This window comes from Indicator indicator, chromosome 16, assembly GCF_027791375.1.
Source record: "Indicator indicator isolate 239-I01 chromosome 16, UM_Iind_1.1, whole genome shotgun sequence".
Taxonomy (NCBI): Eukaryota; Metazoa; Chordata; class Aves; order Piciformes; family Indicatoridae; genus Indicator; species Indicator indicator.
Window position 1 is genome coordinate 14,139,972 of NC_072025.1, and position 13,855 is coordinate 14,153,826.

General features: G+C 53.8%; 1 protein-coding gene across 1 annotated transcript in view; it reads left to right on the forward strand.

The window, feature by feature from the left end:
* Positions 1-8,438, forward strand: part of ADAMTS7 (ADAM metallopeptidase with thrombospondin type 1 motif 7) — a 51,546-nt gene extending 43,108 nt beyond the window's left edge. The window contains exon 27 of the mRNA XM_054387733.1: positions 8,266-8,438. Within this exon, the coding sequence (XP_054243708.1) occupies positions 8,266-8,438 (173 nt within the window). The remainder of the gene's footprint in view (positions 1-8,265) is intronic.
* Positions 8,439-13,855: the final 5,417 nt, after the last annotated feature.

Sequence of the window (13,855 nt, forward strand, 5' to 3'; positions counted from 1 at the left end):
TTTCATCCAGAGCAGTACAAGTGTGGATTTGTGTTGGAGAGTGGTCATGTTCTGGCTGGACACAGAAATGTGAATAACTCCTGAAGAGATGAAATGGTAGAACCATTATCAGAGGAGTTTTTGACCAAGATGGAACAGATCAAGCACAAACAAACATCTCCAACATCTTCAGTGGAAGGCAGTGGGAGTTAAGGAGACCCAGAAGCCTGCTCTGGCACCAGGTTGTACATTAAGTCCTGGTTACACAGGGTGTTTGTAGATGTTCCTCTTTGTTCACAGCTGGATGCAGCTGTGAAATGAGAGGATAAGGTTGGCCATGCCCTTAGATGGCTCTCAGGGAGCATCAGAGCCCAGTGGGCACCCAGATGTGCCTCCAGGTGATGCTCCAGCAAGGATGGGGACATTTGACTTTGTATTAAGACAAGGAACTCAAACATGACTGCAGTGCAGGGAGATCTTCATGAGGGCAGGAAGAGAGTGCAGGAGAGTGGTGAGAGCCTGGAATGGGTTGCCCAGGGGGAGGTGGTTGGGGCCCCATCCCTGGAAGTGTTTAAGGCCAGGCTGGATGAGGCTCTGGCCAGCCTGATCTAGGGTGAGGTATCTCTGCCCATGGAAGGGGGGTTGGAACTGGATGATCCTTGTGGTCCCTTCCAACCCTGACTGATTCTATGATCTTATGAGGGCTCTTGTGCATGGTAGTGGCAGCCAGGAAAGCCCTGCAGCTCCTTGCTGGTGACCAATGGGTCAAGGAGGACATAGCTGTGCTCCTGAGAGTACAGGAGGTGTCCCAGCTGTGATGGAAGGAACCAACCCTGTTCAGGACCAAAGATGTGCAGCCCATGGGGTGTGCCCATCATGGTAAATGTCATAAACCAGTGTGGAAAACAGGACCAGGGCAGGGATTGTCCCACTCTACTGGGAGCTGTCTTGAGTCCTGGGTTCAGTTTTGAGGCCCTCACTCCAAGAGGGACATTGAAGGACTGGAGTGTGTCCAGAGAAGGACAACAAAGCTGGTGAAGGGTCTGGAGAACAGGGCTGGTGAGGAGCAGCTGAGGGAACTGGGGTTTAGTCTGGAGAAGAGGAGGCTGAGGGGAGACCTGATTGCTCTCTACAACTCCCTGAAAGGAGGTTGGAGCCAGGTAGGGGTTGATCTCTTCTCCCAAGGAACAAGCAATAGGACAAGAGGAAACGGCCTCAAGCTGCCTAAGGAGAGGTTTAAGTTGAACTTTAAGGAATAATTTCTTCACTGAAAGGGTTGTGAAAGCCTGTCCCAGCCGGCCCAGGGCAGTGGTGCAGTCCCCATCCCTGGAGGGGTTTCAAAGCTGTGGAGGTGTGGTGCTGAGGGCCATGGTTTGGTGGTGACCTGGCAGTGCTGGGGTAACAGTTGGACTCCATGAGCTTGGAGGTCTTTCCTAATCAAAACAATTCTGTGATTTAATAATTTTCCTCTTGCTCCTTGCTCTGGATCCATTGCACAGAGGAGCATGCTTGGTGGGGCTGTAGGAATATTCCTTGATGGGAAATGAGGGCTGAAGCCCCACACTCACACCAGGAACATGCTGGGGTGAATCCCAGATGCTGTTTACATTGCTCCAGGGTCATCATCCTGGATCTGGTTGCATTTCTGCCTGCCTCAAGATTAATTGGCAATTAGCCATGTTATTCCTGCTTGCTTGGAGTAGGGAAATGACCTAGCTCCTGGTTCTGCTGTGGCTGAACTTACCCTGGGGGAGACACGTGAGGAGTAACTGCAGCAAATTCCAATTTTCTCCTTGGAGCGTGTGAGTCTGTGGCCAAGTGGCAAGATCAGGAGGTGCTGCTGCAGGAGTCATTAAGTGCTCTTTATTTACTGCTAATTAGCAACAGATGTCAGTGGGAAATGGATGTTTGGGAAAGGATTCCCTGTTTTGATCAGATGTCCACCTTGAGCTTCCCACCTCGTGCCTGCACAGTGGCTCCTGGGAAGCCTGGGCAACAGGAGAAAAATCCATAACTAAGCAGGAGTGGCATGGTTCCTCATCCTGGTGACCACAGTTGGGTCTCCTCATTGCAGGGCTGCATCCTTTTTGTGTAAATGACTTTGATTTGACCAGCAGTGGTGGGAGATGTTTTCCCCTCCCTCCTCCCTGGTAGCAGCTGAGTAGATTGCAGTTTTAGGAAGCATAAATCACAGAGAACCTCAGTGGTCAGCACAAGCAATTACGAGAGAAGAAGAATTTGCTTTTCTTCTTCCTTGGGTGTGGGTGTGTGGGCACCAAAGGGACCTGGTGGCTGCAGCTTGGGCTCCTCTGCCAGGAGCTTCTTGCCAAGCCTCTGATAAGAGCCTGGCAGGGAAGAGGCAAAGCCAAAGCCCAACAACAAACAATTATCCCCAAGTTCATGTTGAAAACTCTCCAGAGTAGATCAAAGGCATCATTTTCTGTGCAGAAGGAAGACTTTCAGCAGAGAGGATCTTGGCCTTGGCCTTGAAGTGCTAAAAACAGAGAAAGCAAGGACAGGAATGGAGACACAGTGCTGTGCCCATGGCTGGAGGGACTGCTGTGCCCAGCCACAGACCAGCTGCAGGGGTCCTGCCTGGGGTGGGTTTTCCTCGAGTCTTGGGATAGAGGAGAGCTTGGTGCTGCTGCTGAGCCTCTCACTCTGCTTCTGAGCCCCCTTCACCCAGCTGCTGGACCCCTCACCCAGCTGCTGAGTCCCCCTCACCCTGCTGCTGAGTCCCCCTCACCCAGCTGCTGAGTCCCCCTCACCCTGCTGCTGAGCCCCCCTCACCCTGCTGCTGGACCTCTCACCCTCCCTAATCTTCATCTTAAAAGGCAAAGGAAGCAAAGCCTCCATTCCCGTGGCAGGGATTTTTCCTGCAGGGCTGGGTGTGGGAAGCTCTGGACATGCTTAAAGGGAGTTGGGATTTGGGAGAGGAAGGCAGGGTCACGGTCAGGGATTCATTTTGGCACAGTTGGATTTTTTTTTTTCCCCTTCCCTTCACTCATGGGAAGGGGAAGACAACACAGGGTATAGGGAAAGTCCTGGCAGCTCTTTGGAACTGAGAATTCCTCTCTGTGGGATTGAGAATCCCAACTCTTTCAAGCTCTTGGAGAGCACCAGCATCTTCCAACCCTGGTCTGTGACCCCCAGGCGGGATGCTCCTGGGGTGTCTTTGGGAGCTCTGTGATGGTGCTGAGCAAGATGTGGCAGGAGCAGCCAGGCTAACACCTGAAATCCAGCTGGATTTGTGCTTTTTCTCCCAGTTTTCCCAGCTGTGGCCATGTGGGTGCCTGCCTGAGCAGGAAAACCTGGCATGGTGGTGATGGGCTGAGTTGCTCATTCCCTGGGGATGGCACCACAGGAGCTTGGGATAACACTTGTTAAACTCAGCCCATGCTCTGGGAGCATCCCAAGGGCCAGAGGTCAGCAGTTTCGTTCTCTGCTTTTGCCAGCTCAGCTCCAAGCTCAACCTTTCCTTGTTTTTTAGTCCAGGCAGTTTCTTTTCCCCAAGCTCAGGTCTGTGTAGCAGGAGCTTAAATGAAATTTTAAAATGAATTCCACACCAACTTAGGAGAAAAAAAAAAACCAAACCCAACAACCTCCTCCCCCCCAAAAGTGGAGTTTTCAGTTTCTAAGGTGCTGACTCAGGCTGGGTTTGTAAAAACCCTGCTTGAAGTCATTTCTTCAGACTGAAATTTGGCACAGACATGTGCTCAGATGAAGTGTGAGGAGCAGATTTTCCTAGAGCCCAAAATAACAGTCCAAGGGATGTAGATGAAAATGGGGACCAAGCCTCGAGGGACCCTTGCCTGAAGAGCTGACAAATGAAGTGCTTCCTCCAGCTTCCTGTGCTCCCAACCCCAAATTCCAGGGAGGAATCATCAGCTTGGCCAAGATGTTGAGGCCTGAGCTTGACCTCACACATCCACGCTGAGATGCTGCATCAGCTCAAAGCGAGGGCTGCTCTGGCAAGTGAGGAGTGTCCACCAACTCCCCATCCACTCCACCTCCTTGAAATGCTTTGGAAACGTGGAGGTCTCAGCTAGGGTCAGCAGAGAGCTGCAATGATGCCTCCAGCCAAGGGTGGTGGCTCTTCTCCAGCCTGCCCTCAGCCCATCCCTGCTGTTCTCTTGCAGTAGGCTCCTACCTTTGCAGATGACATGGTGAACAAAAAGAATAAAGAGAAATCCCTCCTGGCAAGGGAGCCATGGGTTTATTTATGCCTGTAGTGAAGGTTTGGACACTTCCTACCAGCACCCAGGGTGGTGACCTCTTGGAAAGGGATCAGAAAAGAACTAAACTGTCACCGCTGGTCCTCGAAAGTGACCTTCTAGTGAGAGGCTCCAAAGCCTTCAGAACTCTTTCAAGGGAAAGCAGGAGGCAGCTTGGTCAGGATCCATAAATAGCTTTCTAGGAAGAGGGTGGTGATAAGCTGAGGGCTGGTGGACAGAAAGGAGCCCAGGGAGCACAGCAGCACTGAGCTAAAAATACCAGGGGCTCGGTGGGGGCTGGGACAGCATCACTGCAGGGCTGCAGCACCCACCCTGCCCAACACCAGGGACCCTCCCACCCATCCCTGCAGAGCTTGTGACTGGGCTCTTCTGCGTGCCATGGAGTTTCTAGACACAGAATCGTTTGGATTGGAAGAGACCTTTAAGCTCCTTCAGGCCAACTATTCCCCCAGCACTGCCAGGTCACCACCAAACCATGGCCATCAGCACCACCTCTCCATGGCTTTGAAACCCCTCCAGGGATGGGGACTCCACCACTGCCCTGGGCAGCGTGGGACAGCCCTTCACAACCCTTTGAGTGAAGAATTGTTCCTCATGTCCAACCTAAACCTCCCCTTGAGCCTGTTTCCTCTTGTCCTGTGATTTGTTCCTTGGAAGAAGAGATTGATTCCCAAGGGGCTCCAAACTCCTTTCAGGGAGTTGTAGAGAGTCAGAAGGTCTCCCCTCAGCCTCCTTTTCTCCAGGATCCCCAGGTCCCTCAGCTGCTCCTCACCAGACCTGTTCTCCACACCCTTCACCAGCTTTGCTGCCTGTCTCTGCGCCTGCTCCAGCATCTCGATGTCCTTCTTGGGGTGAGATGCCCAAAACTGAACCCAGTACTGGAGGGTATGGCCTCACCAGTGCCCAGTATATGGGGAACAATTGCTGCTGGACCAGTGATCCCCACATGTCTACCCTGGAGAGCATCAACTCTGCCCTTTTTCCAGAGCTGTCCCAGCTTGGGCCATCCCTGTCCTGCAGCAGGTACACTGTCTGCTCCAGTGTCCCCACGTGAAAGGGCTCTGGGGCCACTGTGTTGGAACCATAGGGATGCTCCCAGGGAACACCATCCCTGGGACCCTGATGGAGCATCTCATGAGCAAACACCTCCCTTCCCTTGACCAACTCTGGTGCTCTCATGGCAGATCTGTAGATGTGCCTGACCCTCTCTCTGGGCTTCACAACAATGTCTCACCTCTCCTGGGGGAAGGTGAGGAATCATAGAATCACAGAACTGTTTGGGTTGGAAGATCATCCAGTCTGACCATCAACCCAACACCACCCTGACCATTAAACCATGCCCCCAAACGCCATGGCCACTCATTTCTTGGACACATCACTGGGCAGCCTGTTCCAATGCCTAACCAGGAAAAAAAAGAAAGAAAGAGGATGAAGAAATCCACATTATCCCCCAAACTCCCAGCCTGGGAGTGTAATGTGGGGCTGGAATCCAGCTTTGGTCCCAGTCTGTGCTGGTAAGGAGCAGCTTCAATGGTTTCTTCAGGGCAGGAGGAGCTGTTGTGGGAGAGGAGGAAAGGGGAAATAGCTCTGGTGAAACAGAGAATTAATTTTAGTCCAGTCTAGAGATCTCTGATGGGCTAGGGATGGGACTGAAATCCCAAACAGGGGAAAAAGGTCTCTCTGCCCTGCATCTGCTGCGTCCTGCAGCAGCTCAGCTGGTCCCCGTGGGAATCAGGGCAGCAGCTGTTCCCTCAGCAGAGCCTTTTGTTCCTGCAGGGAGATGGTGAGGGGCAGTGGTCAAGGAGAGCTCCCCTGGCTTGGTCCTGGTGTTTCCTCAGCAGAAAAGTGTCCTGAGAACCAGAACTTTAGGGATGTGGTTTAGGGTGGTGTTGGGCTGATGGTTGGACTTGATGACCTTAGAGGTCTTTTCATAGATTGATAGAATGGTTTGGGTTGGAAGGGACCTTAAAGCTCCCTAGCATTGGCAGGGACACCTGAAGGACAGGTTGCTCAAGGCCTCATCCAACCTTAATGATTCTATGAGAAGTCTATTTTCTTCCCCAATTTCTGCACCTGCTTGGTGTGATCCCATCTGGAGAAGGAAATCAGGAGGATCAGGGGGTTCCAGTCCCACACATCCAGCATCCAGGGAGGTCAATCAGCCAGAGCTGATGTAACTGAAATGAGTCTTCCACAAGTGGGACACAGACTTGAGTGGATGTGAAGCAGAAAAGGAAATGACAGAAGCAAGCAAACCAGCTCTGTTCTAAACAAGGTGTGTTTGGGGATGGGGATGGGTCTGTGCTGCTGGCACCCAGTTGAGCTGCAGGCTGGTTGAGCCTGGTCTGACTGGTGATGGAGCTGGGAGATGCTGGGGCAGGGGAGGGCTGTGATCCCATGGGATCATCGCTGGTACTGGGGCCAGCTCTGGAATCCTCAGCACAGCAAAGATATGGACCTGTTGGAGTAGGGCCAGAGAAGGTCACAGGCTGGAAACCCTCTGCTGTGAGGCCAGGCTCAGAGAGTTGAGGTTGTTCAGCCTGGAGAGAGAAGGCTCCAGGGGGATTTTCTGTTGGCCTTTCAGTGCTGAGAAGAAAGATGAGGAGGGACTCTATCAGGGAGTGTAAAGATAGGACAAGGGGTGATGGTTTGAGACTAAAAGAGGGAGATTCAGACTGGAGAGAATGAGAAATGTTTGACCCTGAGGGTGCTGAGAGCCTGGCCCAGGTTGCCCAGAAAGATGGGAGCTGCCTCATCCCTGCCTCCAGCTCAGGTTGTTTAGAGCTCTGAGTAACCTGCTGTAGTTGCAGATGTCCCTGCTGGCTGCAGGGGGTTGGACTATAAATGACCTTTAAAGGTCCCTTCCCACCCAAAGCAGCCTGAAATCCTATGCCCGGCACAATGGTTTGCATGCAATGGGAGCTGTGAGGGTGATTCGGGGTGGTAGGATGCTCTGCCCTGTGGCACCCCAAGGATGAGCTCTCTTTGGGACAGCACTTGCATCATCTCCTTAAACACTGAACCAAGTGTCCCAAGGTAGAATTCCCACCCCAGAGAGGGATTTGTGATGTCCAGGCTGTTTGCAGAGAGGAAGCAGTTTCAGCAAACAGTTTGCTCAGCCCACGAGTGACTCAGCCAGACTGTGACCCATTGCCACCATGGCTGCAGCTGGCCTGGGTGCTGTGCCCCTAGCAGGACCAGGTGCTGGCTCTGGAGCAGCAGTTCCCAAAACAAAGCCCATCCTCCAAGCCCTGCTGACGTTGTTTTGAGGGTCTGAGACACCTGCAGGAAGCGGAGCAGATGATGCAGGTTCTCAAAATAACCTAAACACAACTTCAAGCAAAAGCAGTTATCGTCCTGCTGGCTTCTGCTGGGAAGGTCTGGGTCTGGGAGGAGATGTCACTGTGGGGACGTTTGTCACTTCTCCCAGGCTCCCAGCATGGACATTCCTCCCTGGCGAGTGAGCCCCAGGCTCAGTCCTGTGCTTCCCAAATGGTTTCTGTACCTCAAGAAGGTGCTGTAAGAAGTGCAGACAGCAGCAGAGGTGGTTGGTGTTTCTGCTGGCAGTTAGGAGGAGGATGCTCAGTGCCCAGGTGAGGGTGGCCTTTGCTTTTGCTGAGCTCTTTGTCTCTGCCAACTACATGCTTTAAAAGCCATGGAGATCACAGAATCAACCAGGTTGGAAAAGACCTCAGAGATCATCAAGTCCAACCTGTTACCTAACACCACTTGACAACTAAACCATGGCTCCAAGTGCCACAGCCAATCTTTTTTTGAACACCTCCAGGGGCGGTGACTCCACCACCTCCCTGGGCAGCACATTCCAGTGGCCAATTACTCTTTCTGTGAAGAACTTTCTCCTCACCTCGAGCCTAAGTGGTCACCTGGCAGTGCTGGGTTGATGGCTTGGGCCTGATGATCTTGGAGGTCTTTTCCAACCCAACCAATTCCACGATTCTATGGTTCCATGCCAATTTTGACACCAAACAGCTGATACCCACCCTGGTGGTGCTAGCACTGACCCTGTCCATGCCTTCTGCCTCCCCTCCAGGCTTCGTCTGCGAGCGTGACCGCTTGACCTTCGCCTTCTGCCAGACCCTGCGTGTCCTGGGCAGATGCCACCTCCCCACGGTCCACCTGCAGTGCTGCCAAAGCTGTCGGCAGCACGGGCACGGCGCCGCTCCCGACCGCGACCGCGGGGACGAGCGGGCGTCCAGGAGGTGACAGCACCAGCTCCGAGGGCAAGAAGCACCAGGACCTGTGGAGGTTCCTGGACCAGCGTGATGGTGGTGGTGGTGGTGAGCTGGGTCACAGCCAGGACTCGTGGCCCTGCCACCCGTGAGCCACGCGGTGCTCTTTGCAAACAGGGGAAGCCCTGATGCCTTTTACTCGTCCTACACTCTCATGGTGCTCAAACCACCGCTCTGAACAGTAAGGTCTGGTGTGGGCTGGGAGTGCTGGTCCCACTGGGGTTGTGCTGCCACTGGGTGACGACCAGTGGGGAAATATTTTTTTTTTTTTTGGGGGCGGGGAAGGCAACCCACACCCAGTGATAATTTGGGGGGAAACCTCTCAGCAATGGTTATGGTGCTATCACTTGATGTTTGCAGCCTCTTGATGGTGTTGGCTGGCCAGCACGGGGCTCCTGATGGCTGTGGTCATCTGTATGTATATGAAGTGAACATCTGGCATTCCACCAGTACCACCCACCCCTTGGGTCAGGGGGATTTTTAACCTTTGAGAACTTGAAGCTGGCAACCCATTTCTGTGCTTCTCGTTGCAATGTTTACTCACTGAAGCTGGACAGCTTGAGGAACAGGGACAGGGCAGAGGAGAAAATAGCAGCTTCAGTTGTCCCCACAGGTCCAGGGCTTGTGGCACATGCCAAGGCTCCATCCCCTCATCTCCCTGCTGCTGGCTTTCTCTGCCCAAGCCATGCCTGTGTCACCTTGGGATAGAGGGGCCACCAAGGCAACGTTTGGAGTCCAGCAGTGCATTCCCCTGCATGTATTTGTGAAGGAGAAGGGGAAGCTGCTCCAGATGTAGACCCCTGGACTTCCATACTCAGTTTAATGGTTGGTTAAGGTGTTCTCCTGTGTTCTTACAGCTAAAGCCCTTTTCCCCCCCTGCTTATGTAGCTTCACCTCTGTTAAGGTTAGCTGATGCTTTTATCTAGGATATCCAGCATTGCACGAGGAGCTCCAGCAGCATCTCGTGCCAACCCCTCCCTGTCTTAGGGAAGATTTGCTCTTGGGTTGCTCCCCAGAGGAGGGGCAGGAGTATTTAAGTAGGAATTCCTTTCCATATTGCTCTTCAGGCTATGGAGGATGAATGAATCTTCAGGCTATGGAGGATGACTGAAAATGGGGAGAGCATGATGGCAACCCTACTTGCATGTAGGTTCTTCTGCCTCTACCTCTGCAGTCAGGAACAAGGTTCAGCCCAGGACAGGAGGGGATTCCTGTGTGTAATTTGTATGTAAAACACAAGCCATGACTTCACCATTTGTGTTTTCTTTCTTTCCCATGTGGTGTAAATTTGGATGTTTCGAGAGCCTGTGGTCAGTCCTCTTTTCCTTCTCGCTCACCCCGGGCTTCCATCATGCTCCCACTGATGGGATGGCTGCTAAATGTGGCTCCCAGCCCAGACCCAACCATGTCCTGGATGGCATGCCCAGCAGTGTGGGCAGTAGGTCCAGGGAGGGGAATCCTCCCCAGGTGCAGAATGGCAGCAGGTCCAGGGAGGGGAATCCTCTCCAAGTGCAGGATGGCAGCAGGTCCAGGGAGGGGAATCCTCTCCGGGTGCAGGATGGCAGCAGGTCCAGGAGGGAATCCTCCAGTGCAGGATGGCAGCAGGTCCAGGGAAGGGAATCCTCTCCGGGTGCAGGATGGCAGCAGGTCCAGGGAGGGGAATCCTCTCCAAGTGCAGGATGGCAGCAGGTCCAGGGAGGGGAATCCTCTCCAAGTGCAGGATGGCAGCAGGTCCGGGGAGGGGAATCCTCTCCAAGTGCAGGATGGCAGCAGGTCCAGAGAGGGGAATCCTCTCCAAGTGCAGGATGGCAGCAGGTCCGGGGAGGGGAATCCTCCCCAGGTGCAGAATGGCAGCAGGTCCAGGGAGGGGAATCCTCTCCAAGTGCAGGATGGCAGCAGGTCCAGGGAGGGGAATCCTCTCCGGGTGCAGGACGGCAGCAGGTCCAGGGAAGGGAATCCTCTCCAAGTGCAGGATGGCAGCAGGTCCAGGGAGGAGAATCCTCTCCGGGTGCAGGATGGCAGCAGGTCCAGGGAGGGGAATCCTCTCCAAGTGCAGGATGGCAGCAGGTCCAGGGAGGGGAATCCTCTCCAAGTGCAGGATGGCAGCAGGTCCAGGGAAGGGAATCCTCTCCGGGTGCAGGATGGCAGCAGGTCCAGGGAGGGGAATCCTCTCCGGGTGCAGGATGGCAGCAGGTCCAGGGAGGGGAATCCTCTCCAAGTGCAGGATGGCAGCAGGTCCAGGGAGGGGAATCCTCTCCAAGTGCAGGATGGCAGCAGGTCCAGGGAAGGGAATCCTCTCCGGGTGCAGGATGGCAGCAGGTCCAGGGAGGGGAATCCTCTCCAAGTGCAGGATGGCAGCAGGTCCGGGGAGGGGAATCCTCTCCAAGTGCAGGATGGCAGCAGGTCCAGGGAGGGGAATCCTCTCCAAGTGCAGGATGGCAGCAGGTCCAGGGAGGGGAATCCTCTCCAAGTGCAGGATGGCAGCAGGTCCGGGGAGGGGAATCCTCTCCAAGTGCAGGATGGCAGCAGGTCCGGGGAGGGGAATCCTCTCCAAGTGCAGGATGGCAGCAGGTCCAGGGAAGGGAATCCTCTCCAGGTGCAGGATGGCAGCAGGTCCAGGGAGGAGAATCCTCTCCAGGCACAGGACTCTACACTTGCCCTTGTTGAACTTCATGAGGTTCCCCTCCCCTCAACAAACCACAAAAGCAGGAGTATGCCAGCTCCCATCACAGAGGGAGTGTCTCTTCCCAGTGGCCTTCAGCCAGGCAGGGCAGCATGGAGCCCACCATGCAGGTGGTGCTCTGGGCACCCCGAGAACACGTGTGCGCTTCACTGGAGACCCCAGCTGAGCTGTCGCCTCCAAGCCCCCCACAGAGCCCTGCCTCTGCCCAGTGCAGGCAGAAGAAAAGCTCTGACTCATGCTTTTCATTAGAGGTGCAGGATGTGTGGTGACCAGGACACATGCCCTTTGTCATTCTAAGATACTTTTGGTTCATTACTTCAGAAAGACCCCATTGAGGACCAACGCTGCAGCACTCACATGCTTCATTTGACACACAGCAAAGGAGAGGGTTCCCAGCACCGAGGTGATGGGAGGGAGGGGGAAAAGGGGGAGGGAGGTGTCAGCATCTCACTGACCTTTGGCCACACTTTTACTTTGGCCTATTTGGAAAACATATGGTTTCCTCACTAGAGCTGTTGGAGGCTCCAGGAAGTTTTGTTCTTGCAGCTTGGTCACCTCCCTGGGTGTCTGCACTGGGTTAAGTGGAGCTGAGGGCTGGGTTTTAAGGCAGGAATGTGAATTTAGACAAATCTAGGCGAGGTTTGACTGCAACACAACTGACAGCACAGCTACGTCTCCTCCTTCAGAGGAGTTGTTGGCCTGGTTTCAGCTAAACCAGAATTCATTCTGTTCAGTTGCTTTACTGCTCAGCTCAGGGACAGCACTTTCTGAAGGTAATGACGTGATAATAGAGGCTCTGAAGATGCTGAGGGGCCTGGAGCATCTCTGTGAGGAGGAAAGGTTGAGAGCCCTGGGGCTGTTGAGCCTGGAGAAGAGCAGCCCCAGAGGGGATCTGCTCAGTGCTCAGCAAGAGCTAAAGGGTGGGGGACAAGAGGCTGGGGCCAGACTCTTGTCAGTGGTGCCCAGTGACAGGACAAGGGGCAATGAGCACAAACTGGAACCTAGAAGATTCCTTCTGAAGTGGAGGAGAAAGTTGTTTGGTATGAGGATGTTGGAGCCCTGGAGCAGGTTTCCCAGAGAGGTTGTAGAGTTCCCTTCTCTGGAGAGCTTCCACACCCAACTGGCCATTGTGATCCCGGGCAAGCTGCTGTGGGTGCCCTGCTTTAGCAGGGAGGTTGGACTGGATGATCTCCAGAGGTCCATCCAACTCCCTTCCCCTAGGCTGGCATTCAGAGATTCTGTGACAAATATCTTACATCTTCTGTTTAGTGGGCAACAAACGAGAGCTGGGCTAGGATCCAGCAGGGAATTTGTGAAGAAGGCTTCTGTCTGTAACGGGAGCCTGAGGATGGGGTTAAACCCCACCGAGGCTTAGAAGGAGGAGAGAAAGGTGGTCAGACCAAGCACCCTGCCCTGCAGCTCCAAAATCTGCATCACTACTTGCCCCAGTGTTTTGGGCTGCTTGGGCAAGGCTTGTCCCCATGTGGTGATGGTGGGACAGGAGAGATTTGGAAAGAAAAACAAAGCCTTCTGAAAGAGGCAGAGCCCAAGGTCTTGTCCATCAGCACAGCTTAGCCAAAGGAAGCAGCTTGCAGATGGAAACTTGAGCTGAGCTCAGCCAGCTCCACCATGGAGGCTTCTCCAAGTAAGGGAACATGTGGAAAACCAAAGGATATGTGGAGCTGTTGAAACTGAGGGCACACCAACAAGACCAGTGGCTTCAGCCTGGGTAGTGGAGAGAGGGAGAGAGGCTGTGGTGGTATCACCAGGGTCACCTCCAGGCTGTGACTGCCCAAAGGACTGGGTAGGGCTGTCCTGCAGGGCTGATTTTTTCCTGGAGAAAGGATGAAATGAGAATACTTTAAACAGATACCTCAGTTACGTGACAGGGAATTGGGTGACCAGGAAATGGGTGACCAGGAGATGGTCATCCAGGAGGTAGGTGTTTGGGAGGTGGGCAGCCAGGAGTTGAGTGATCAGGAGATGGGTGACTGGGAGATAATGCCCAGGAGATGGGTGACTGGGAGATAAATGACCAGGAGATGGTCATCCAGGAGGTAGGTGTTTGGGAGGTGGGCAGCCAGGAGTTGAGTGATGCCCAGGAGATGGGTGACTGGGAGATAAATGTCCAGGAGATGGTCATCCAGGAGGTGGATGACCAGGAGGTGGGAAACCAGAAGATGGGTGACAAAGAGATGAGGATCAGCAGCAGTGTCCCAACAGTCAGCAGCAGGATGGTGCTCACAAGCACTTGGAGACTCCTCCTGACCCCAGCATGTCAGCAGGACCTGTGTGAGGCAGGTAGTGAGCTGTAGCTCACATTTTGCTGTTGCTTCTTTTTATTCACCAGGAGCTGCTGCAAGCCTCTCTGAGAGGAGCCAGAGGTTTTTTGGCTTCAGATTAGATACAAGACCTTGTGCCTGCCCTGATCACCTCCAGACATTTCCAGAGCTGGAGACAGGAAGGAAGTGGGAGCTCGTTAAGTGGGAAGCAGCAGGCGTTTTCTGGAGGAGGTTGTTTGTGTCTCTATTAACAATAACACTTCAAATGCTTCCGCATCTCCCGCACCAGCTGGGGCTCCCTGCCACAGCACCTGCGTTTTGCAGGCTCCCTGCTCTTACCCAACTGCTTCTGTCTGGACCTGATGATCCCAGCTGGAGCGTTTTAATCCTCAAAGAGGAGGAAGGGTCATCAGTCCATCATCAACA